General features: G+C 41.1%; 1 protein-coding gene across 4 annotated transcripts in view; it reads left to right on the top strand.

The window, feature by feature from the left end:
• MAPK14 (mitogen-activated protein kinase 14) overlaps window positions 1-19,465 on the top strand; it is an 89,611-nt gene extending 70,146 nt beyond the window's left edge. For 3 of the 4 annotated variants that reach the window (XM_007972808.3, XM_007972810.3, XM_007972811.3), the window contains 4 exons: window positions 4,369-4,448; window positions 10,972-11,050; window positions 15,843-16,016; window positions 17,108-19,465. In XM_007972808.3, the coding sequence (XP_007970999.1) occupies window positions 4,369-4,448; window positions 10,972-11,050; window positions 15,843-16,016; window positions 17,108-17,175 (401 nt within the window). In that variant the 3' untranslated portion in view covers window positions 17,176-19,465. Of the gene's footprint in view, window positions 1-4,368; window positions 4,449-8,566; window positions 8,647-10,971; window positions 11,051-15,842; window positions 16,017-17,107 lie in introns of all 4 variants that reach the window. The other variant, XM_007972807.3, reaches the window with a different exon arrangement.
• The last annotated feature ends 5,135 nt before the right edge of the window (window positions 19,466-24,600 follow it).

Raw genomic sequence — 24,600 nt, forward strand, 5'->3', positions numbered from 1 at the left:
AAACCCACAGCCAATATCATACTGAATGGGCAAAAACTGGAAAAATTCCCTTTGAAAACTGGCACAAGACAGGGATGCCCTCTCTCACCACTCCTATTCAACATAGTGTTGGAAGTTCTGGCTAGGGCAATCAGGCAAGAGAAAGAAATCAAGGGGATTCAGTTAGGAAAAGAAGAAGTCAAATTGTCCCTGTTTGCAGACGACATGATTGTATATTTAGAAAACCCCATTGTCTCAGCCCAAAATCTCCTTAAGCTGATAAGCAACTTCAGCAAAGTCTCAGGATACAAAATTAATGTGCAAAAATCACAAGCATTCTTATACACCAGTAACAGACAAACAGAGAGCCAAATCAGGAATGAACTTCCATTCACAATTGCTTCAAAGAGAATAAAATACCTAGGAATCCAACTTACAAGGGATGTAAAGGACCTCTTCAAGGAGAACTACAAACCACTGCTCAGTGAAATCAAAGAGGACACAAACAAATGGAAGAACATACCATGCTCATGGATAGGAAGAATCAATATCGTGAAAATGGCCATACTGCCCAAGGTAATTTATAGATTCAATGCCATCCCCATCAAGCTACCAATGAGCTTCTTCACAGAATTGGAAAAAAACTGCTTTAAAGTTCATATGGAACCAAAAAAGAGCCCACATCTCCAAGACAATCCTAAGTCAAAAGAACAAAGCTGGAGGCATCACGCTACCTGACTTCAAACTATACTACAAGGCTACAGTAACCAAAACAGCATGGTACTGGTACCAAAACAGAGATATAGACCAATGGAACAGAACAGAGTCCTCAGAAATCATACCACACATCTACAGCCATCTGATCTTTGACAAACCTGAGAGAAACAAGAAATGGGGAAAGGATTCCCTATTTAATAAATGGTGCTGGGAAAATTGGCTAGCCATAAGTAGAAAGCTGAAACTGGATCCTTTCCTTACTCCTTATACGAAAATTAATTCAAGATGGATTAGAGACTTAAATGTTAGACCTAATACCATAAAAATCCTAGAAGAAAACCTAGGTAGTACCATTCAGGACATAGGCATGGGCAAAGACTTCATGTCTAAAACACCAAAAGCAACGGCAGCAAAAGCCAAAATTGACAAATGGGATCTCATTAAACTAAAGAGTTTCTGCACAGCAAAAGAAACTACCATCAGAGTGAACAGGCAACCTACAGAATGGGAGAAAATTTTTGCAATCTACTCATCTGACAAAGGGCTAATATCCAGAACCTACAAAGAACTCAAACAAATTTACAAGAAAAAAACAAACAACCCCATCAAAAAGTGGGCAAAGGATATGAACAGACATTTCTCAAAGGAAGACATTCATACAGCCAACAGACACATGAAAAAATGCTCATCATCACTGGCCATCAGAGAAATGCAAATCAAAACCACAATGAGATACCATCTCACACCAGTTAGAATGGTGATCATTAAAAAGTCAGGAAACAACAGGTGCTGGAGAGGATGTGGAGAAATAGGAACACTTTTACACTGTTGGTGGGATTGTAAACTAGTTCAACCATTATGGAAAACAGTATGGCGATTCCTCAAGGATCTAGAACTAGATGTACCATATGACCCAGCCATCCCATTACTGGGTATATACCCAAAGGATTATAAATTATGCTGCTATAAAGACACATGCACACGTATGTTTATTGCAGCACTATTCACAATAGCAAAGACTTGGAATCAACCCAAATGTCCATCAGTGACAGATTGGATTAAGAAAATGTGGCACATATACACCATGGAATACTATGCAGCCATAAAAAAGGATGAGTTTGTGTCCTTTGTAGGGACATGGATGCAGCTGGAAACCATCATCCTTAGCAAACTATCACAAGAACAGAAAACGAAACACCGCATGTTCTCACTCATAGGTGGGAACTGAACAATGAGATCACTTGGACTCGGGAAGGGGAACATCACACACCGGGGCCTATCATGGGGAGGGGGGAGGGGGGAGGGATTGCATTGGGAGTTATACATGATGTAAATGACGAGTTGATGGGTGCAGCACACCAACATGGCACAAGTATACATATGTAACAAACCTGCACGTTGTGCACATGTACCCTACAACTTAAAGTATAATAATAATAAATAAATTAAAAAAAAAAAAAAGAATACCAATATCAAAAGCTTCATTTTAGAGATTACTTTTGATGCATATATTGTAAAGCCACCTGTTTGAGATATGAAGTCGTTGAGATTTTTCCCATATATGATTTACTTTATCTTGTGGTGGCTACCCAGTTAAATATATTCCTGAAGAGTGTTAATGTGAGGGAACTAAATTTTTGTAAATTGAGTCATTTTAGAGCAGCAAGAATTTTTTTTTTACAGATTTCTATTATGATATAATTAATCTGATTATTTTAGAGCAAGACAGTATCCATCCCACCCCCACTCCTGCTCTGTCCTATGAACATATCCTTCAAAATTTTTGTCTTGTCAACATCTTGAACTGAGAAGCCAGTATTTAAATCTTAACCTTTATAACACACTGATTTTTACCATTTGCAGATGACAGAATTCCCTGTTATTCTTAATTTAGAAATAACTTACGTGAGTGGACTTGTTTCTAGTTTGTTTTGCTTGCTAAAGAACACAAGTTGTTTGGGTTTAGGATGGGGTTTGGCACACCTTTTTTGAAAGGACCAGGTCGTTAATATTTTAGGCTTGGGAACCGTATGGTAACTGTGCTTGTTGTAATTGGAAATACCTATAGACTGTACATAAATGAATGGACATGGCTGTGTTCTAATAAAACTTTATGTATAAAACAGGAAGAGATTGGGGTTTGCTGACTCCAGCCTAGAATTTTCTTCTGTTTAAGCTGATTTCATATCTAAAAGAAAGTAAAAGACAAGATGTCAAATTACTGCATAAGTTATTCCTATAACGTAGGCACCTGTGGCTTATAGAGACTGCTGTTTTTAAGTGTTGCTATGTTGCCTTTATATGTATAACCATAAGCAAAAATTTATTTCATCCTGATCTACCTTTTCCTCAAATATTTTGACTACCCATCATGTACCAGATGTTAGGCTGAGGATAAATGGTGAAGAGGCAGAGTGGCCCCTGTCCTCACAGAGCTGTAGACCAGTACAGGGGGCAGACAGTAAGCAAACAGAGTAATTCTAGGCTGTGATAAGCACTATGATGTTATCAAGCATGATGCTGAGAAGGAATTGGGGGCGTGGGGGGGTGGGGTATTATGTATATAGAGTGTTGAGGGGAGGCCTCCCTGAGGAGGTGAAGTTGAAGCTGAGACCTGAGGCCAAGAGGATTTAGTCATGTGAAAAACCTGATGGGTCAGAAGACAGTCATCCTCCCCTTCTCCCTCCGTGCAATGTCAGTCAGTATAAACGTGGATAAACTATTCACATTTTCAGATAAAATATTAAAAGCTATTTTATAACATTTCCCCCCTCTTTTTAACTTCCTTTTTAGGTAAGACTAAAAGCAATGAGAACAAATGGAAATTTTTGTCTTCTGGTTAACACATGCACATACATTCTGAGTATACATTGAAGTGTTGGCTACCAGGATAAAAGTGTTAGCATTGTGGCCTATTATTTAGAGCCTTCGAGATGTGTGGAATTTGTTAAGCATTGTTCATTTGCATTTTATAAGGTTGAAACTGCCTGTGTTTGTGTTCTCATGGCGCTCCTGAAGGAACATGCGATGGGAGAGCGCCCTCTGCTGGCGACTCTCCCTCATCGTGCTCTGCCTACTGTAGCCAGTGTGAGAGGCGAGGCTTCCCAGAGGGTGTGCTCCAGTGGTCAGGTTTTGGGGTCTCACAGGCCTTCCACTGTCATATCACAAGCTCTTTAGGTCACGTTTAGGAGAATATTCATAAATAGACTTGTACATCCCTAGCTCCTGTGCTCTGTTGCTTTTTTCCTTATCTGTGGCCCTCTAATTACCAGTGCTCTTTCCTGGACTGATTACTGACACTGTGATGGCAGATGAAGAGGGCAGTGTAAACTGAGTGAAGCGCTTGTGTTTTCACCTGGTATCTTTGGCAGCTAAGAACCACCTAACGTTGCCTCACTTTACTGATACATGCTGTTGACAGATGCACAAAATGAATATAAAGTGGATACGTGTGTGGTAGCATTTTGAATCTTTGTACAGGAGGAGCATGTCCTACGTGAAGTGATCATCCTGCGGGAACCTTGACCTAGAGGGATTCACCGTGTTGGCTAGGTTTGGGGTGTTTCATTTTTGTTCTCGGGGTGTTTTGTTTGTTTGTTTTTGTTTTGTTTGTCATTGTTTGTTTTTCATTTTTATTTCGTCCCAACATTTTCCTTTATGGTCCACCATTAGATATTGATCAGTTGAAGCTCATTTTAAGACTCGTTGGAACCCCAGGGGCTGAGCTTTTGAAGAAAATCTCCTCAGAGTCTGTGAGTTGATGCTTTGTAATTATCTGCCCTGTTGGGAGCCTCTGCCACTTGCCTTCTACCAATCTGTACTTTGACCTGGGTGTGTTTGTAAGCACACATACCCTTTGTGTGCTGACTTCCAGGATGAGTGAGGTATAAGATAGTGTGAGTGTGTGTGTGCGTGCACGCATGTGTGCCTGCTTGCATGCACAAGCGTGTTCTCTATCTGGGTACACACTTAAGATCATGGGAGCCTCTATTAGGCAATAGTATCCCAGTAAAGCAATGAGATTTGAGATTCTAATTCATTCCAAGAGATTAATGCAAAATGTGTGTCTCTGTCCTCAAGCTTTGACTTTCATCTTTCTCAGAAGTTTCACGTATGCTCTAGAGCTCTTTTCACTGTTTCTAGTGTTTGTTCTCAGCGCATGAACTTCACCACGTATTTAGTCTAACTTAATCACTAAAAGAATAAAACGTACATTGTCTGCACACTATTGCCCCTTCCCATAAGTTATTTTTTATTGTTTTAGAATAGATACTCACATATTCTATGTAAAATGTTCGTTCCCAACAGAGGGACCTTTCTACCCAGTCCCTAGACCCCACTCAGAAGAAACAACTCCACTCTTGATACCTCAGATCCACAGGAATGTGGTTATAAATTTTCCTCCTATTGCCTTGTAATTATAAGTTAAATAACCCGAGACAGAGTTTGGAGCTAGTGCTTTCTTGCTTCTAAGCAGGGACTTAGACGCCATGGGAATGTGACTCTGGCTTACTTTTGCTTGATTTCCTGCTCTTGGTCATTTTCTTGGGCCAGAGGCATGAGAGAAGCCATGAAAGCCCAGTTTTTTTTCCTTTTTCCCTCAATCTGCTGCCAGGCAGTTGAACAAAAGAAAAAATGAGCTACGGAGCCAAGCTCCAGTTATGCCTTCCTGGATTCTCCTCCCAACATTTATGACTGAAGGGGCCCTTTGCCTAGTTGGGAAGACTGCTGGGTAGCTTGAGGCAGGCATAAGTAGGTGAGTTGGAACCGTTCATTCACCTTCCTGACAAAATAAAGAATACCGTCATCTGGTATGTATCCGGTACATTTCTTGAAAGGATACCAAAGCCCAGTGTATTTCTGAACCTCCACTCTGAATTTTGTTTCATTTACTTATTTAAGATAAAGAAGCAAAGGCCCAGAAAGGCAGTAACTTTTCCACGTCATGCACTGAGTCACGTGGCAGAGCTGAGTATAGATCCCAGATGCTGGATAACATGATCCAAACTATAATCGCATGTGATTACACACTATTTTGGAAGTTGTTGTCAGTGTTACCACAATGTCAACCTAAAGAGGTATTTTTCCCCCTTTATGATATATAGAAGCTGGATTAGAGTGAATCAAAGATATCAGATGATGCTTAGAAAGGGCAGTACTTTTTTTTTTTTATGTTTTTTCTTAGAAACACTGTCTTACAGTAAGAGGCCCTAAGGGCAGAGGGAGGGCTGGGAAGAAGCTCAATTAATAAATAGTGCTAATGAGACCAAGCAAATTCATTTCTTTCCTGAGAGTGACTCTTAGCAGCTCTTTCTTAGTCTTCTCTTCCATCCCAGCCATCTGCCCTATAGATATGTGCTATTAGTCGCAAGGAATTCAAACCAAAGTCTAAGTAAAACAGTCAATAGTATTTATCTCTCATTAATCCATCACTTATTTTTAAGAAAGAAACACTAGGTGCACAGCCTAATAGTGGAGGTCCCTCTGTGAAATGAGGCACATTATATATTTCAACAGCTCTACTGAAATTGAGTACCAGAATACAGAACTTGACTCAAATAATATTATATTGAGTGTAAGAATAAGAAAGTTTTTTTTGTGTTTTCCTACATAATTGGGGCAAGTGGATAAAAGTAGTTTAAACATCCTAAGGGGTAGACAAGATAATTTCGTGTTCACGACACGGCCCAAGTACCTGTTTATCTTATGGTAACATAATGGAAAAATAAGGCCAGGTGAGTAAAATTGTTCAGAGATTTTTAAAATTTTAAAAATTAAAGAAAAAAGACATTAGTGAAGGAATGCAGAAAATAGAAAGCCAACAGCTATTTTCATTCTGAAAAGTAGTCAAGTAGCGATGCCAATAATTATGAAGAAATTGAATGCTGAGTAAGAGAATGCAGTAATGGATTGAGAACCTATTAGGATGAGCCATAGGAAAAGGTATAAATGGGTTGTGATGGAGGCCAAGGAAAGAGAATTCATTTGGTTAATGTCCCAGTATTTGTAATAATCAGTGAAAGAACAAGAAAATCATATTAAGAAAGCAAAAGCAGACTGGGCACAGTGGCTCACATTTGTCCTCACAGCACTTTGGGAGACTGAGGCAGGAGGATGACTTGAGGCCAGGAGTTTGAGGCTGCAGGAAGTGGTGATCGTGCACTGCACTCCAGCCTGGGTGACAGAGCAAGACCTTGTCTTTAAAAATAAACTAATTAATTAAATTAGATAAAAAAGCAAAGACCTGACTCATTCATATTTTCCTCCAGAAATAGAATCTTTCTAACCTCTTGACAGAAAGGGGATATAAAAAATAACCTCTTTGACTAAAGGAGACAAAGACAGAAAATGTGCAGGCCAGGTATTGTTCACAGAAAGGAAGGAGAAGTGGAGGATTTTTACATTTTAAGACCCAACTGGTATATTGCTATTGCTGGTTTATTTTGTGGCCCCTTTTTGTTACTTCCCTTGGCATGAAAAGTGTCATTTGTTATGTGATTTGTTAAAGGTAACTCTAAATTCTGTTTCCTAAACTCCTAACAAAACAAAGAATTCCATCATCTGGTATGGATCTGGCACATTTCTTAAAAGGACTACAAATCAAAGTGTAATTACTACCTCTTTTGGAATTTACTGGCCTCTGTCTTTGGGCTTAGGGAGTGTGAAAGGCAGCGTGGAGCACATGGCTCTAGCTCTCTCCCTGTGGCCAGCCTTAAACAGATTACTGCTAAGTCATCTGACCACTAGGGAGTTCAGTTCAGAGGACGAGCTAAAGTAGAAAAATTATTTGGGAAAGCCACAAAGAAGTAAAATTGCTTGGCCATGGTGCTTATTGAAGATGACGCTTCACCTGAATGAGGGAATTAGTAGTTAACAAGAAAAGGACTAGAAAAGGGGTTTATTGAATTACATTGAAGATTTTTAAAATCTCCTCACTTCTGCTTAGTAGGAACATGATAAACAGTTCTTACATTTTAGAAGAGGGCGAGTTGTATTAACATTGATAGAACAGTTAAAAGAGAGAAGTTGTGGTACAGCTTACATATGTGTCTATACATATAGAAAATCTCATAGTTCTGCCCTTGTCAGATACTTGCAGAGTATTTTGCAGACTTCCCTCCACCTGTTTGTTAAGTGAGGTTAGTCTGTTCACTTGTTGAAGAGACTTGTAGAGGAAATCATGTGGCATGCTTTAACACTGTCAGCAGCCTGTGACTTCTGTTTTGCCTTTGCCATTAGCCTCTAACCTTCTGCCCGTCTCCTCTTTCTTCATTTACCATTTTGTGTTTGTGACAAGTATTTTAAATGTACCACTAAATAATGTCTTTGAAATGTGGCATTGCTTATTAACCCAGATGCCCACGTGTATCTTAATTCGGAGGGATGGTGCCTTGGAGAACCTGTGCTGCAAAAGTTTAGTCTCTTTCTTGAATGGATATGTTGGATATTTTACTTTGTTCAAAGTTTGAGTCAAAAATTTTAGAATCATCTATATTTCTCCCACAAACAGGTTTTGGCCGTCAGTACTTGAAAACAGTTCTCTGGCTGGCATCCTGGATCAAGGGGCAGTCTGTTTCCAGGGAACCTAAAATATTTAACAGTAAAGATGATGCTAAAACCAAAGAAAAGTAATTTTTCTTATCTGCATGGCCAGTCACTGACTACATGCCTAGTTACTCATGTCATTCACAGAAGCGACTCATGTCATTCACAGAAGCTTTAACATGCAGCCTTGGGTCCTCGGGTAGGGTGAATGGGGGGTAGGTTTTTTTGTTTGTTTAGGGGTGGCTTTTTGACCTTTTTAAAAACTTGAGTTGAAAATTATTTTTTGCACTGTATGTTTAACAATGCCCTTGACTAGGCATCTAAGATATTAACCAGCTTCAGCAGATTATGCGTCTGACGGGAACACCCCCCGCTTATCTCATTAACAGGATGCCAAGCCATGAGGTGAGAACAAAGAGACTGTACAGGGATGTCGCACTGAAGCCACGTTCTCATTTTATTGCCACTGTATAACCAACAGTTTTTAACATCACTGGATGCTTGCATGTGCCTTGAGGCCTGCCTATGTGCTATTGCAAGATGTTGACTTTTGGGATAAAATGTCATCCAGTCTTGTGAGATTGGGATATAATTAGTAAGCTTGTAAATGGAAAATTGTTATTTTTATATTTGGTTTTGTGAATTTAGTGCTCGTGAGGCGGTTTCTTTCTAGGTGCTATGCCTGTAGCTAGGGTGTGCTACTATCATGACCTTTATCAGAAGGGTAGTTAACTGAAGTCCATTAGCATGCTTTCTAATTCATCCACTTTTTTAATGACCAAAAGAGAATTCTTTATTTCAAAACAAGACAAAACAAAACTGAAATATCCAGTACTAATACGTACTATATTTAAAAGAAAATACACAAATAATATAAAATAAATACAAACACTTTGGTATAGTTAGGTACCTTCTTTATTCTTAACTACTTAGTCTAACTCTTGTTTTATTATCAGAGGTGATTGGGGCACTTCTTTCTTTCTAAGATACCCTTAATATTTTGGGGAACCGGGTTGGCATCACAGAGGGCCCCTCCCAGCAACTTTGTTTCTACTTCGGCTATATTCAGGTCATCTGTTGATTTACCTTTATTAAAGGGATGACTGTTCTCTGAATGAGATAATTGTCTCTTACCTGTTTTCCCTTCATCTTTTTATTTACATGTTCAAGTAGAAAGGGATTACAGCCATTTATATATTCAATTCCTACAACTTTCTTTTCAAATCAGAAAGATTCTCAGTTGCTTTTCAAAGCAGACCTTTCCTCCTGACTCCACATGCAATCATTAAGAAGGTGAAGGCTGGGCGTGGTGGCATGCATCTGCAATTCTCAGCACTTTGGAAGCTGAGATGGTAGGATCAGTTGAGCCCAGGAGTTTGAGACCATCCTGGGCAACACAGCAATACTGCAGGTCTACAAAAAAATTAAAAAATTAGGGCATGATAGCACACGCCTGCAGTCTCAGCTACTTGGGAAGCTGAGGCAGGAGGGTTGCTTGAGTCAGAAGTTCGAGGCTATAGTGAGCTGTGATTGTGCCAGTGACCTCCAGCCTAGGCAACAGAACAGAGACTGTGTCTCTAAAAAAATTTTTTAAATAAATAAGGTGAACTTGCCCAAGCAACCAGATTTTTTTTTTTTTTTTTTTGTCTTGTTTTAAGACAGGATCTCACTCTGTCACCCCAGCTGGAGTGCAGTGGCACAATCTTAGCTCACTGGAACCTCCACCTCCTGTGCTCAAGCTTCCTGGGCTCCATCTCCCTGCTCAAGTGATCCTCTTACCTCAGCCTCCCAAGTAGCTGGGACCACAGGCATGCGTCACCATGCCTGGCTAATTTTTTGTGTTTTTAGAGACAAGTTTTCACCATGTTACCCAGGCTGGTCTCAAAGTCCTGGACTCAAGTGATCTGCCCTCCTTGGCCTCCCAAAGTGCTGGGATTACAGGCGTGAGTCACCGTGTCTGGGCAACCAGAACTTTTTACAACCTTGTGTGTGTATGTGTAAACATAAATATACATACATACCTTTACTGTTGGACTGTATTAAAACAGAAATTTTTAAAAGGTGGTTAAGATAGACAGCAGACTTTGCTTTTCTCTGAAGGTGATAGTGGGATAGCAGATAATGTTTCTTGAACTCTCACTTGGAACCAAGTACTGTGTTAAGAAAGTACTAGGTTTGTTATCTCTAATCTTCACTCCAACCCTGTGAGGTAGGACTGTTATATTAAGTTTATATTAACTTTTTTGTTACCAGTGTTATTTTGTTAGCAAGGTTTAATATTGATGTCCTTTGATGTGCTAAGAGCACTTACTGAAGTCAGCACTATCAAAAGACTGCTGGTCCAAGACTTACTTTGGGAATACCAACCCTTCTACCAATTTTAGCTTTTTGAGAAGGCTGTCTCAGAAAGGGCTACTTCTTACATATCTCGGCCTCAGTTTTTAAACTTCTCATCCTGTGATCAGAAAGCTGATGAAAGAGAATTTGATTGATGAGTATTCTCGTTCACTTGAAATGCAACTGTGAGAGATAGCAGGAATAAAGAAGGTGATGATCATAACTAGGAAGTTAGGATGGCAGTAAGGGAGAAGTTTTATCAAAGACAGTTATAAACATTGGAGTTAGTGGACTTTGTCAGTTAACACTCGTTCCTTAGCAGGACCAAGATTCTTTCTTTGAGAGAAGTAACATTATTGAACAAAGTAATTCTGAAAACGCTTGTTTTTTCAGGCAAGAAACTATATTCAGTCTTTGACTCAGATGCCGAAGATGAACTTTGCGAATGTATTTATTGGTGCCAATCCCCTGGGTAAGTTGACAATATCCTCACCTCATGGATATTGAATTGGTTATGATATAAATTGGGGATTTGAAGAAGAGTTTCTCCTTTTGACCAAATAAAGTACCATTAGTTGAATCTTGGAAGGTGATAAATATGGCTTTTATTATCTATTTGTGTTGTCAGATTTTTTTTAAATTACATGAGATGCTTATATGTTTAAACGATCACAGACCTTGGGGTCGGGGGAATGGGCAGGTACAGTGGAGAAAGGAGAGAAAGTAATAGGAATGTTGAGATAAGGGATTGGAGAGGCAGGAAGAAGCAGATACAGAAGAAAGCTGTAGCTTGTTCACAACTGCTGTGGATTCATGGTGTCCCTGAGTGGAGGACAGAAACCACTGAAGTGCAGGTGGGTGTTTAGAGGACCCACCCAGGAACTCCCTGCAGGGTGCTCTGCTCTATCGGTAGCTGCCGTTGCTACAGATCCTGTCATCTTCCACACACATGAACTTTTCCCCTCCCTTATTCTTTCTCTGCCCCTCAGAGGTGTAACTATCCTCTCCTCTTTGTGGAGCTTATTTGCTACCTAAACTTAAAGAAATGGCTTCATATGCCTTCAAGATCCTTGGCAGAGGGAAGTGATGGTGGCAGTTGAAGATATGTGTTGCCTTGGCTAAAATGCAATTGCTTTATTATTACTATTATTGTTATTATTTTTTTTTGGTAGTGTCAGGGTCTCAGTCTGTTACCCAGGCTAGAGTACAGTGGCACAGTCATGGCTCACTGCAGGCTTGAACTCCTGGGCTCCAGTGATCCTCCTGCCTCAGCCTCCCACATAGCTAGGACTACAGGCATGCATCCCCATGCCTGGCTAATTTTTTAAAGAATTATTTGTAGAGACAGGGTCTCACCATCTACTAATCTTTGTCTCCTGGGCTCATGCAATCTGCCCACCTCAACTTCCAAAAGTGCTGGGATTCAGATGTGAGCCACCATGCCTGACTGACTGTATTCTTTGAAGGGGAGGACTGATGTGTGCTTCAGATGGTCCCTGAAAGCTGCTTTGCCTGAGCCTCATTCCCTGACTCTAGAAGAGGGCAGTGGACAATGCTGTTTAATGGTAGACACAGAAAGATCAGACCAGGACCTCCCTACAATAGGGAAGGGAGCTATGCTATGATAACGAGTATAATTCGTCTTCTCACTTTTCTTAAGATTGTATTGTGTGGTATGTTTTAAAATCTCACTGCATTTCTTTGCATCTGTGTGGGTCATGTGTCTTCTTAAGGGTCTTGGCAGCTATGCTTCGGGTTTAGTTTTATCTTTTTGAGGGCCAACAGCCATGCTGACTTCTTTAGAAGCTGGGGTGAAGGCTAGGTGATTTTACCTTTTTAAGTACTTCATCCATAGTGGTTATGGAGAGGAATTTTAGCGTCGCTGTGATAATTCTTACAATAGCAGAGATGCTCATGCTCTTTGAAGTATTGGGCAGTTGTGGATGAGTTCATGTCAGCCTTGGAGACGGAGAGTATGTCATATCTCAGCTGGGTTGCTCTCCTGTCCAAGGATGAATCCACAGTCTCATCAGGGGTAGGTACGATTCTACTGAAATTGGTTTAGGTTTGCATCTGCCCTGGCATGCTCTAATTGACTTTGTATGATTTATTTGAGCTGAGAAGCTCTCTTTGAGCCTTAAGTACTACAGGATGTTGGGAAAAGATGTTGTGTTCTTTCTTTTTTTTTTTTTTTTTTTTTGAGACGGAGTCTTGCTCTGTCGTCCAGGCTGTAGTGCAGTGGCACGATCTTGGCTCATTACAAGCTCCACCTCCTGGGTTCAAGTGATTCTTCTGTCTCAGCCTCCCAAGTAGCTGCGACAGCAAGCGTGTGCCACCACGCCTGGCTAATTTTTTGTATCTTTAGTAGAGACTGGGTTTCACCGTGTTAGCCAGGATGGTCTCAATCTCCTGACCTCGTGATCTGCCCGCCTCGGCCTCCCAAAGTGCTGGGACTACAGGCATGAGCCACTGCACCCGGCCCGTTGTGTTCTTTCTTGTCTATCATTCTGTTCTGAATTTGTCCAGAACAGCCCTAAGCCCTAAGTTTTAAACAGGGCAGTACTCACTGACACCCTCTTAACGGACTCAAAAAGATTTGTTAATTCATTTTTTAGTGGGAGAGGGGAGATATTTGTGTTCCAGCAGCTTATTTAGGTCACATAGCTCCTGATAGGTCTTCCCATTCTTTGAAATCATGACGTTGAAACCGCCAAAAGAACTAGATACCACTTTGCTAATGAGTTGAAAGGAGGCTTTGGTCCATCTGGTGCTCAGCCCTGTACTTCTCAGCATTTAAACGTGCCTTACAGCCCATTGCCAAACAGTGATGTCATATAATGAGGTTCCCCTTGCCGGGCAGATGGAGTATAGTGTTACTGTCACAAGCTCATGCCCAGCATATTAACTGAGCAGGAACATGCCAGCAATATAAATATTAACAGCTCTGTTTCGTCAGCCACTGACTTTGTTTCACTGCTATTCCCAAAACATGAATTAAAACTTAAATTACGCCTTGATGTTAGTGTATATATTTATCTGTCAAGATTTTTTTTTTTTTAAGAAATAGCATCTCACTCTGTCACCCAGGTTGGAATACAGTGGCACAGTCATGGTTCACTAAAACCTCAAGCTCTTGCATTTAAGTGATCCTTCCTCTTCCCTATCCCAAGTAGCTGAGACTACAGGCGCATAACACCATGCCCAGCTAATAATATCTTTGAGGAATCTTTTTCTTGCCCCTGACCTTATTGGTTATAAGAACATGGTAGTTTTTACCCTAGGGGTAATAGAGACTTGTCATATAATCTGTGTTCAATTATAAAATCAACAGCTGATAAGGTTTCTTTTTCTAAGAAGAGAAGACCATCAGAAGAATATATGTATATATAATCCAGGCATTCACCTAGTACTGTACTGTAAAGTGTAAACTAATGAACTTGAATTGACACATGAATATTCACTTTGTTTCTGTATCCCCCTGAAGCCCATATTTCTCCAGTGGATTACTCTGGAATTCAAGCTGTAGGACAGGGGTGTTTTACAGCCTCCAGTATACACAGCAGTCGATCTCCATAGGAAGCTGTCCTCTTCACTATTTACCCCTACCCGCTCCACATTTAAGAAGTAATTTGCAAAGTCTCAAAAGCCTATTTCACCACAGTGATAACTGGTTATGTGGCAGTATTTATCCTCCCAAGTGCTGCCATGCTGAAACACAAAAATACTCATTTGAAATATAGAGTTAGACAAATCACCATTTTGTAACCCCTTATGAAAGAAATAATTGCTTTTGGAAAGGAAACCCAGTGAATGCAAAAAGCCATAAGTGAAAGGAACGGATATTTATTTGGTACCAAAATATCCCACAGATTACTTGCTTTGGTCAAAGGGGAAACATCTTAACCCAGTGATCAATTTTAGTTCATTACTAGTGGGACAGATGGCCTTAATGCATTATCACGTGCATGGCATCACCTGTATTTTTGCTGAAAATGTTTGACCTGATTCTTACCAAAATTTTTGGCCTAATTTCTGGTTTTTGGGAAGTACAGGGGATAGTGGAAAGCAGGGTATAGACACATGACAGCAAAAGAAGCAAAATCAGACACATCCCGAGAAACGGTCATTCTCAGGATAACCAGAGGGTCTCTTCAGATCAGAATTGGGAAAGAACAGGGCTTAGAAGTAAGGAGATTATTCTAGACTAAAGGAGACTAAAGAAATCCAGTTAGTTGCAGTGCATGGCCCCTAATTGAATCCTGGTTTGAACAAACTAGTTCTAAAAGACAACGTTGGAATAATTGGAGAAATTTTAACATGAACTGGATTTTAGATGATATTTAGAAATTATTTGTCAGAGATGATAACAGTATTACGATTATATAGGAAGATGTCTTCGTGTTGAAATATTTGGGGAGGGTAAAGTATCATGTCTATAATTTTATTTTAAAACAGTTCAGAAAAACATATAAATAAATACAAAAATGTTAATTGTTGAATCTGTATGCTGGGCATGTGAGTGTTCACTTTATCCTTGTTTTTACTTTTCTGTTTCTGTATATTTGAAATTTTTCAAGTGAAATTTTTTAAAATAAAATTCCCTTTGATTTTAATACCATGTCTCACCCCCATCACCATGTAAAACCCCCAGTTTATTCACTGTTTGAAGATCTGTTTGATGAATATTTATTTGTCTTATGTTAGTAAATAAACAGCGAAGGGGGACAAAAAACAACAACAACAAACACACAAAAAACCGTCCTGCCTACCTATTCTAGATTACTGTAGCTGTAGGCTTTTGTTTTTATACAGTTTGACTACACTGGTAGCAGTTTGACATTGACATTCCACAAAAGCCTGTTCAAACACAATCCTAGTCATTTAAAAAAATTTTTCTTTAGTAACATGTTCTTTAAAAATACAAGATACAGGAGGAGGGTGAGGGTTGAGAAATAACCTGGTGGGTACAATGTTCACTGTGTGGTTATTGGGCACACTGGAAGCCCAGTCCCCGTCAGTGAGACCCATGTGACAAATGTGCACGCGTGCCCCCGAATCAAAAATAAAATAAAACATTTTAAACATACAAAATACAGATACACACACACGTAAAGGAGAAAAGGGCCAGTATAGCCTAGAGTAGGTATTTTTGGAGGAGAATTCTTTGTTTGGATATGAAGGGTCAAAACTATGTTTGCTTAATAAGGCATACTTTTTTGTAACATATTAAAAACTATTTTCCTTCCTGTCTATGGTACTGATAGCTGTCGACTTGCTGGAGAAGATGCTTGTATTGGACTCAGATAAGAGAATTACAGCAGCCCAAGCCCTTGCACATGCCTACTTTGCTCAGTACCACGATCCTGATGATGAACCAGTAGCCGATCCTTATGATCAGTCCTTTGAAAGCAGGGACCTCCTTATAGATGAGTGGAAAAGTAAGTCCTAAGGGGGTAGGATTAACATCTTGTACCACTAACCGAAAGCGGTGGGAAAAATAAAAACTGAATGGTCATAACCAACTTGCTAAAGCTTGTAGTTGAGGTCTGTAATGCAGAATGAATATGTTCTCTGGTGGAAAGTGTTGCAGACAGTGATACTCTCTGGACCTTTGAGATACTTACATCTGGTCTGATTTTATGCACAGCCCCTCACATACAGGAGCTTTGCATGGAGATTTGAGGTTTTCAGAGTTATTGCATTTACAACGTCTCTCTGAGCTAAGTAAAGAATAGGATATTTTTACAGTTTTACAATTAGTAGAACTGGGGCAAAGAGAAGTTATGTCTTATCAGTTAACTTAGAACTAGTTAGGGACGGCCGGGCGCGGTGGCTCAAGCCTGTAATCCCAGCACTTTGGGAGGCCGAGACGGGCAGATCACGAGGTCAGGAGATCGAGACCATCCTGGCTAACACGGTGAAACCCCGTCTCTACTAAAAATACAAAAAACTAGCCGGGCGAGGTGGCGGGCGCCTGTAGTCCCAGCTACTCGGGAGTCTTGAGGCAGGAGAATGGCGTAAACCCAGGAGGCGGAGCTTGCAGTGAGCTGAGATCCGGCCACTGCAGTCCAGCCCGGGCTACAGAGCAAGACTCCGTCTCAAAAAAAAAAAAAAAAAAAAAAAAAAGAACTAGTTAGGGACATAGCCAGGAATGGAACCCGTGTATCCTGTGTCCAGTCCCATATTCTTTCCATAAAACACAAGTTCAGAACTCCAGTTAAATCCAAAGAGCCAAGACCATCTGTTGCCGTAGCTTGTGAGAGTGCTCTTTCATTCTTGAGCACCTCCGTAGAGAGCTTAAGAGGCACTCAGCAATGAAAAACATGAGAAAAAAAAAAAGGTTCTTTTCTATGTCCTGCGAACTTCTGTGTGATAACGTGCTCCATTAGAATATTACATACAAGCTGTGAGGTAGCCCATCATACCACTACCTGGACAGGGAGGAAGGATCTTGAGTGAAGTCAGAGTGCTCGCCAGCAAAGAGAACAGCCTAAACTCTCACATCTTACTTTTCCTTCCCGATGTCTAGGCCTGACCTATGATGAAGTCGTCAGCTTTGTGCCACCGCCCCTCGACCAAGAAGAGATGGAGTCCTGAGCACCTGGTTTCTGTTCTGTCGATCCCACTTCACTGTGAGGGGAAGGCCTTTTCACGGGAACTCTCCAAATATCATTCAAGTGCCTCTTGTTGCAGAGATTTCCTCCATGGTGGAAGGGGGTGTGTGTGCGTGTTAGTGTGTGTGCATGTGTGTGTCTGTCTTTGTGGGAAGGTAAGACAATATGAACAAACTATGATCACAGTGACTTTACATGAGGTTGTGGATGCTTCAGGGCAGCCTCTACCTTGCTCTTCTTTCTGAGAGTTGGCTCAGGCAGGCAAGCTGCTGTCTTTTTAGGATTATGTTCAATGCAAAGTAAAAAAATATGAATTGTCCCCAATCCTGGTCATGCTTTTGCCACTTTGGCTTCTCCTATGACCCCCACCTTGACGGTGGGGCATAGACTTGACAACATCCCACAGTGGCACAAGAGAAGGCCCACACCTTCTGGTTGCTTCAGACCCGACGCTGTCCCTCAGTGATGCGTACAGCCAAAAAGGACCAACCGGCTTCTGTGCACTAGCCTGTGATTAACTTGCTTCGTATGGTTCTCAGATCTTGACAGGTGTATTTGAAACTGTAAATATGTTTGTGCCTTAAAAGGAGAGAAGAAAGTGTAGATAGTTAAAAGACTGCAGCTGCTGAAGTTCTGAGCCGGGCAAGTCGAGAGGGTTGTTGGACGGCTGCTTGTGGGCCCGGAGTAACCAGGTAGCCTTCAGAGGCGGTCATGTGTGCATGTGAGTGCATGCGTATATGTGCGTCTCTCTTTCTCCCTCACCCCCAGGTGTTGCCATTTCTCTGCTTACCCTTCACCTTTGGTGAAGAGGTTTCTTGAATATCTGCCCCAGTAGTCAGAAGCAGGTTCTTGATGTCATGTACTTCCTGTGTACTCTATTTCTAGCAGAGTGAGGATGTGTTTTGCATGTCTTGCTATTTGAGCATGCACAGCTGCTTGTCCTGCTCTCTTCAGGAGGCCCTGGTGTCAGGCAGGTTTGCCAGTGAAGACTTCTTGGGTAGTTTAGATCCCATGTCACCTCAGCTGATATTATGGCAAGTGACATCATCCTCTCTTCAGCCCCTAGTGCTATTCTGTGTTGAACACAATTGATATTTCAGGTGCTTTTGATGTGAAAATCATGAAAAGAGGAACAGATGGATGTACAGCATTTTCATTCATGCCATCTGTTTTCAACCAACTTTTTTTGAGGAGTTATCATGGGAAAGATCAGGGCTTTTCCCAGGAATATCCCAAACTTCAGAAACAAGTTATTCTCTTCACTCCCAATAACTAATGCTAAGAAATGCTGAAAATCAAAGTAAAAAATTAAAGCCCATAAGGCCAGAAAACTGCTATCTTCCTCTAAATATGATTACTTTAAAATAAAAAAGTAACAAGGTGTCTTTTCCACTCCTCTATGGAAAAGGGTCTTCTTGGCAGCTTATCATTGACTTCTTGGTTTGGGGAGAAATAAATTTTGTTTCAGAATTTTGTATATTGCAGGAATCCTTTGAGAATGTGATTCCTTTTGATGGGGAGAAAGGGCAAATTATTTTAATATTTTGTATTTTCAACTTTTTAAAGATAAAATATCCTCAGGGGTGGAGAAGAGCTGTTTTCATAATTTGCTGAATTTCAGGCATTTTGTTCTACATGAGGACTCGTATATTTAAGCCTTTTGTGTAATAAGAAAGTATAAAGTCACTTCCAGTGTTGGCTGTGTGACAGAATCTTGTATTTGGGCCAAGGTGTTTCCATTTCTCAATCAGTGCAGTGATAAACGTACTCCAGAGGGACCGGGTGGACCCCCGAGTCAGCTGGAGCAAGAAGGAAGGAGACAGACTGATGTTGATTCCCTCTCAGCCGGGACTCTCCCCCTTTCAAGGAGAGTGAACGTAAAGGCCTCATCTCCTTTATTGCAGTTCAAATCCTCACCATCCACAGCAAGATGAATTTTGTCAGCCATGTTTTGGTTGTAAATGCTAGTGTGATTTCCTACAGAAATACTGCTCTGAATATTTTGTAATAAAGGTCTTTGCACATGTGACCACATACGTGTTAGGAGGCTGCATGCTCCGGAAGCCTGGACTCTTAAGCTGGAGCTCTCGGAAGAGCTCTTCGGTTTCTGAGCATAATGCTCCCATCTCCTGATTTCTCTGAACAGAAAACAAAAGAGAGAATGAGGGAAATTGCTATTTTATTTGTATCCATGAACTTGGCTGTAATCAGTTATGCCATATAGGATGTCAGACAATACCACTGGTTAAAATAAAGCCTATTTTTCAAATTCAGTGAGTTTCTCAAGTTTATTATATTTTCCTCTTGTTTTTATTTAATGCACAATATGGCATTATATCAATATCCTTTAAACTGTGACCTGGCATACTTGTCTGACAGATCTTAATATTACTCCTAACATTTAGAAAATGTTGATAAAGCTCCTTAGTTGTACATTTTTTGGTGAAGAGTATCCAGGTCTTTGCTGTGGATGGGTAAAGCAAGGAGCAGATGACGAGGTATTAAGCACTGGGGCCTGTCTTATCTCCACGCGAAGGTAAGAGTGGCCGAAACGACAGGGCTCAGCAGACTGTGGCCTGAAGGCCAAATCTGGCCCACCACCCGTTTGGTGTAGTCTGCTAAGAATGGCTTTTACATTTTTAAATGGTTGGGAAAGAAAAACAAAAAGAAGTAGTTTTTGTAGCAGGTAAAAAGTAATGTAAAACTTAAATTCCAGTATCCATAAATAAAGTTTTATGAGAACAGAACCATGTTCATCTGTTTATGTATTGTCTGTGGCTGCTTTTGTGCTACAGTGACAGAGGCAAATAGTTGCAGCAGAAACTATACGACCTCCAAAATGTCAACCATTTACCATCTGGCCCATTAGAGAAGTCTGCTGACCCTTGGCCCAGGGCTACAGTTTTCTCATCTATACAGTGAAGCTCAAGTTTTCTTCATCTTTGACATTCGAGACTATAAGCCATATATTTTTATTATAAAACTGCCAGAGTGAAGGTTGGGTTTGTGTATATATATGTACATTGTTTGTAAGCTTTTAGGCGAATGTATTTTATGACTGTTTTTCTTAGCTGGCTACGGTCCTTGAAAATACTCTTCAGAATGACTGAATTGCATCACGGGATGAAAGAGCCACAGGGTCTCAGAGCTGATTTCTCAGGGACTTTGCTGATGTGCTTCCTTTCTTGGTGTCCTTGGAATGACACCCAGCAGGTGTCCCAGGGTGGACCGTGGGGCTCAGCCTGTGAGGATATTGAGAGCTGGGTTTTTGTCTGGGCCCTGGCTGGCAGCGGGGAATGAAGGCAGTGATAGAAGGCAGACCAAGCATAGTCCCCTTTCCATCCCCAGTGACTTCGTAAGGAGGTGAGAGAAAAGGGCCCCAGTTATTACATGGGGTCCTTTAGCTCCTGTAAGAATCAGACAGTTGTAGGGAGTATTTTGCATTCACATACCAGACATGAGAGCAGCCTTCCTCCTAGGCTTCTGAGAACAGGGCCTGCTTAGCCCAAGGAGAGTTGACACCAGAAAAAGCTCCCCTGAAGTGAAACCACTTAAAATGGGGACCAAAATTTCATAGAATGTGGTGGACACTGGGGGTAGGGGAAGCCTGAATGGAACTTTAATCATGAAAATGGAACATAATGATAAAAGCATGTTCATAATTTTAAAGATATATTAATTCTGACAAAGAAGGAAACTAAGTTGTTTTTGAAGTGAAACTGATTTTTGTATCTTACAATAATCTTATTTGGTTTTTGCAACATGATCATAGAAGGAAGTTTTGCAAAAATATTTGATAGCTTCATCAGTTTTCAGAGTCTCTTGATATTTTGATATTCACATTCTTTTTTATAAGTATCAGTGATCACCTCCTCCACTTTCCTTTTATTGTTAACTGGTCTGAGTCTGTCACCCACACTTTTTAGGGCTTTTGCTTAAGGTTTGAGCAGTTTTCTAGCATTATTCATCAAATCCACCACCATTTGCAAGATTTCTGATTATTGCAATTAGGTTGCATTCTATTTGTGTCATTTGTCATATACTTACAATATAACCATAGAGACTAACAGAAGACCAGAATACAGTGGGCAGGATAAATACTTTGGCTTCAGGTACTTAGGAAGCAAAGAGAGACTAACTTTTTATAAATAGCTCGTTAGTGAATGTTTTCACATGGGGATGACTTTCACTTCTGTATACAATTTGGTAGCTGCAAGGGCTTGGTTAATGAATATGCAAATAATAAAGACCCCCTTTTATTTGTAATGCAGATATGTTTTAATAATGTACATGCCCTTTGAACTTAGCATTTACACTTCTCAGAAGCCTTTAGCCTGAGCAACATAGCTGGGGACTCTGACTCTACAAAAATTTCGTTTTGATTACCAGGTGTGGTGGCGCATGCATTGTTAGTCCCAGCTGCTTGGGAGGCTGAGGTGGGAGGATTTGAGCCCAGGAGTTCAAGGCTGCAGTAAGCCATAGTTGTGCCACTGCACTCCAACCTGGGTGACATAGTGAGACCCTGTCTCAAAAAAAAAAAAGGTCTTAAGTGCACAGCGTAGAATGTTTTCAGTGTCACATTCTTTGTACAGCAAAATACTGGAAGTAACCCACATATCTATGAATAAGGACTTGATTGAATAAGATGGTCATCCGTGCAGTGGAATACCATCCAGCAAGGAGAAAAAGTCAGTGGCAAACTATAGTACCCTGGCCCCCTTTTTTGTTGATAGATAATGCATGGCTAGGAAATGAATATACATTGAACTGTTAGCAACCATCTCTAGGTAGTGGGATTGTGGCCTTTAATTTTTATTTATTTATTTATTTTTTGAGATGGAGTCTTGCTCATCGCCCAGGCTGGAGTGCAATGGCGCAATCTTGGCTCACTGCAAGCTCCGCCTCCGGGGTTCACGCCATTCTCCTGCCTCAGCCTCCTGAGTAGCTGGGACTACAGGCGCCCACCACCACGCCGGCTAATTTTTTGTATTTTTAGCAGAGACGGGGTTTCACTGTATTAGCCAGGAGAGCCTCGATCTCCTGACCTCGTGATCCACCCGCCTCGGCCTCCCAAAGTGCTGGGATTACAGGCGTGAGCCACCGCGCCTGGTCAATGGCCTTTACTTTTTATGCTATTTTTGTAATGTATGCCTTTTTTTACGCTGAGGGTTTTGTTTTGTGATCAGAAGAAACTTTTTCTTTCTTTTGTTTCTTAATGAGAAAAGTGTTTAAAGTCTATGTGACCTGGAGAACCATTCTCAAATTTCAGTTTTGCCAGGGTAGAGCCGGGCCTTCCAAGGCAGGAGAACAGTTGCTGGAAAGAAATTGCACCCAGCTGTTAGGCCTCTGGCAAGCAAAGCTGCAGCAGTACTTTGTAGTGGGATTCTCCACCCAGCTGGGAGGATTTGGTGGTTTCTTCTTCAGTAGAAGGGTGTATTTTAAGAACCTGAAGCAGGATTTTTCAAGTTTGGCACCATTGACATCTCAGACCAGATAAGTATTTGTTGTGGAAGCTGTTCTGTGCAGTGTAGGGTGTTAGGCAGCATCCCTGGCCTCTACCCACTAATGCCAGTAGCACACATGCTCCCTTCCCCCAGCTGGGATAGCCAGAGATGTCTCCAGATGTTGTTGCCAAATGGCCTCTGGGGAACAAAATCATCCCTGGTTGAAAACCACGAATCTAACACTTCATCCCTCCTAGTCTTGCAGAACACCAAAGCCTCTTTTCTTGAAAAAAAAAAAAAAAAAAGTTAACACCCAGTAGCCTGTTGTAACTTAAAGAAGTAGTTTGGCAACCGGGCACGGTGGCTCACGCCTGTAATCCCAGCACTTTGGGAGGCCGAGGTGGGTGAATCACCTGAGGTCAGGAATTCAAAACCAGCCTGGTCAACATGACGAAACCCTGTCTCTACTAAAAATACAAAAAATTAGCCAGGCTCGGTGATAGGCGCCTGTAATCGCAGCTACTCAGGAGGCTGAGGCAGGAGAATTGCTTGAACCTGCAAGGCGGAGGTTGCAGTGAGCCGAGATCACACCACGGCACTCCAGCCTGGGCAACAAGAGTGGAATGCCGTTTAAAAAAAAAAAGTAGCTTGACATCTTGGAGGGAAAGTACAAATTGGAAAGGCCTTTTTAGACTCAAAATATTTTTAGGGGAAAAGGAAGATGGTAGCTTAGAAGAAAATATGTTGGGTACTGAATTAAGGTCATTTCTTTAAAAAACAAAAACAAAACAGTAGATGTAGATGTTGAGTAAATTAAGTTATCCTTTGTTCAGAAGCTCTTTGCCATTATCCACAGACAGAAAATCTGGTAATTAAACTGGGGGTATGACTACAAGATTTTCTTAGACCAGTAATGAAATAACAAACCTCAATGTGCCTGTTGCGGACACCTAAGATACTGGTTAGCCTGCATCTCACAAGTTGACATTGGACATCGAGGCTGTCTTGTTAGGGGGAGTTTGCAGCCTTCTGCATCTGGGAACAGTTCATGCCTCTGAAACCAACTGGGAAAAGAGCTCCTGAGGACAAATGGTCCTGAGGCAGTTTCTGGAAAACCCATTATTGAAGCCATAGGCTGTGGTCTAAGTACTCATAGCCAGTGGGATAATTGCAGACCTGTTTGAGTAGTTCAATTAAGTGCTTTGTTTAGAAGTTATTATAAGTTAAGGAAGTAACCTTCAGTTTTGCAACTAAAAATAAAAATTATGCCACCACCATTTGATTGTCAGTTGCAGCAAAAAAAAAGATGTAAAACCACAGACCCAGCCTAGATTCTTAACAAAAACCAGTGGTTCTGAACTCTTATCAGATCCATTACCCTTTGCATAACTAGTATTTCATAATACCTCTTTTATAATCCTGAGGTGAAATTCATAGATAATTCACACAATTGCAAAGAAAATATAATGATCGGCTGGGCACGGTGGCTCATGCCTGTAATCCCAGCACTTTGGGAGGCCAAGGCGGGCGAATCACAAAGGTCGAGACCATCCTGGCTAACACAGTGAAACCCCGTCTCTACTAAAAAATAAAAAAAAAATTAGCCGAGCATGGTGGAGGGTGCCTGTAAGTCCCAGCTACTCGGGAGGCTGGGGCAGGAGAATGGTGTGAACCCGGGAGGCGGAGCTTGCAGTGAGCCGAGATTGCGCCACTGCACACCAGCCTGGGCGACAGAGCGAGACTCGGTCTCAAAAAAAAAAAGGAAAATATAATGATCTAATATAAATGACAAAGGAAAAATACTAATACATTTCCATATATAAGTGCTGGCTGGACATGGTGGCTCGCACCCGTAATCCCAGCACTTTGGGAGGCTGAGGCGGGCAGATCACTTGAGGTTAGTTGTTTAGGACGAGCCTGGCCAACATGGTGAAACCCGGCTCTACAGAAAATTTTTAAAAAGT

Source organism: Chlorocebus sabaeus, chromosome 17 (genome assembly GCF_047675955.1).
Source record: "Chlorocebus sabaeus isolate Y175 chromosome 17, mChlSab1.0.hap1, whole genome shotgun sequence".
Taxonomy (NCBI): Eukaryota; Metazoa; Chordata; class Mammalia; order Primates; family Cercopithecidae; genus Chlorocebus; species Chlorocebus sabaeus.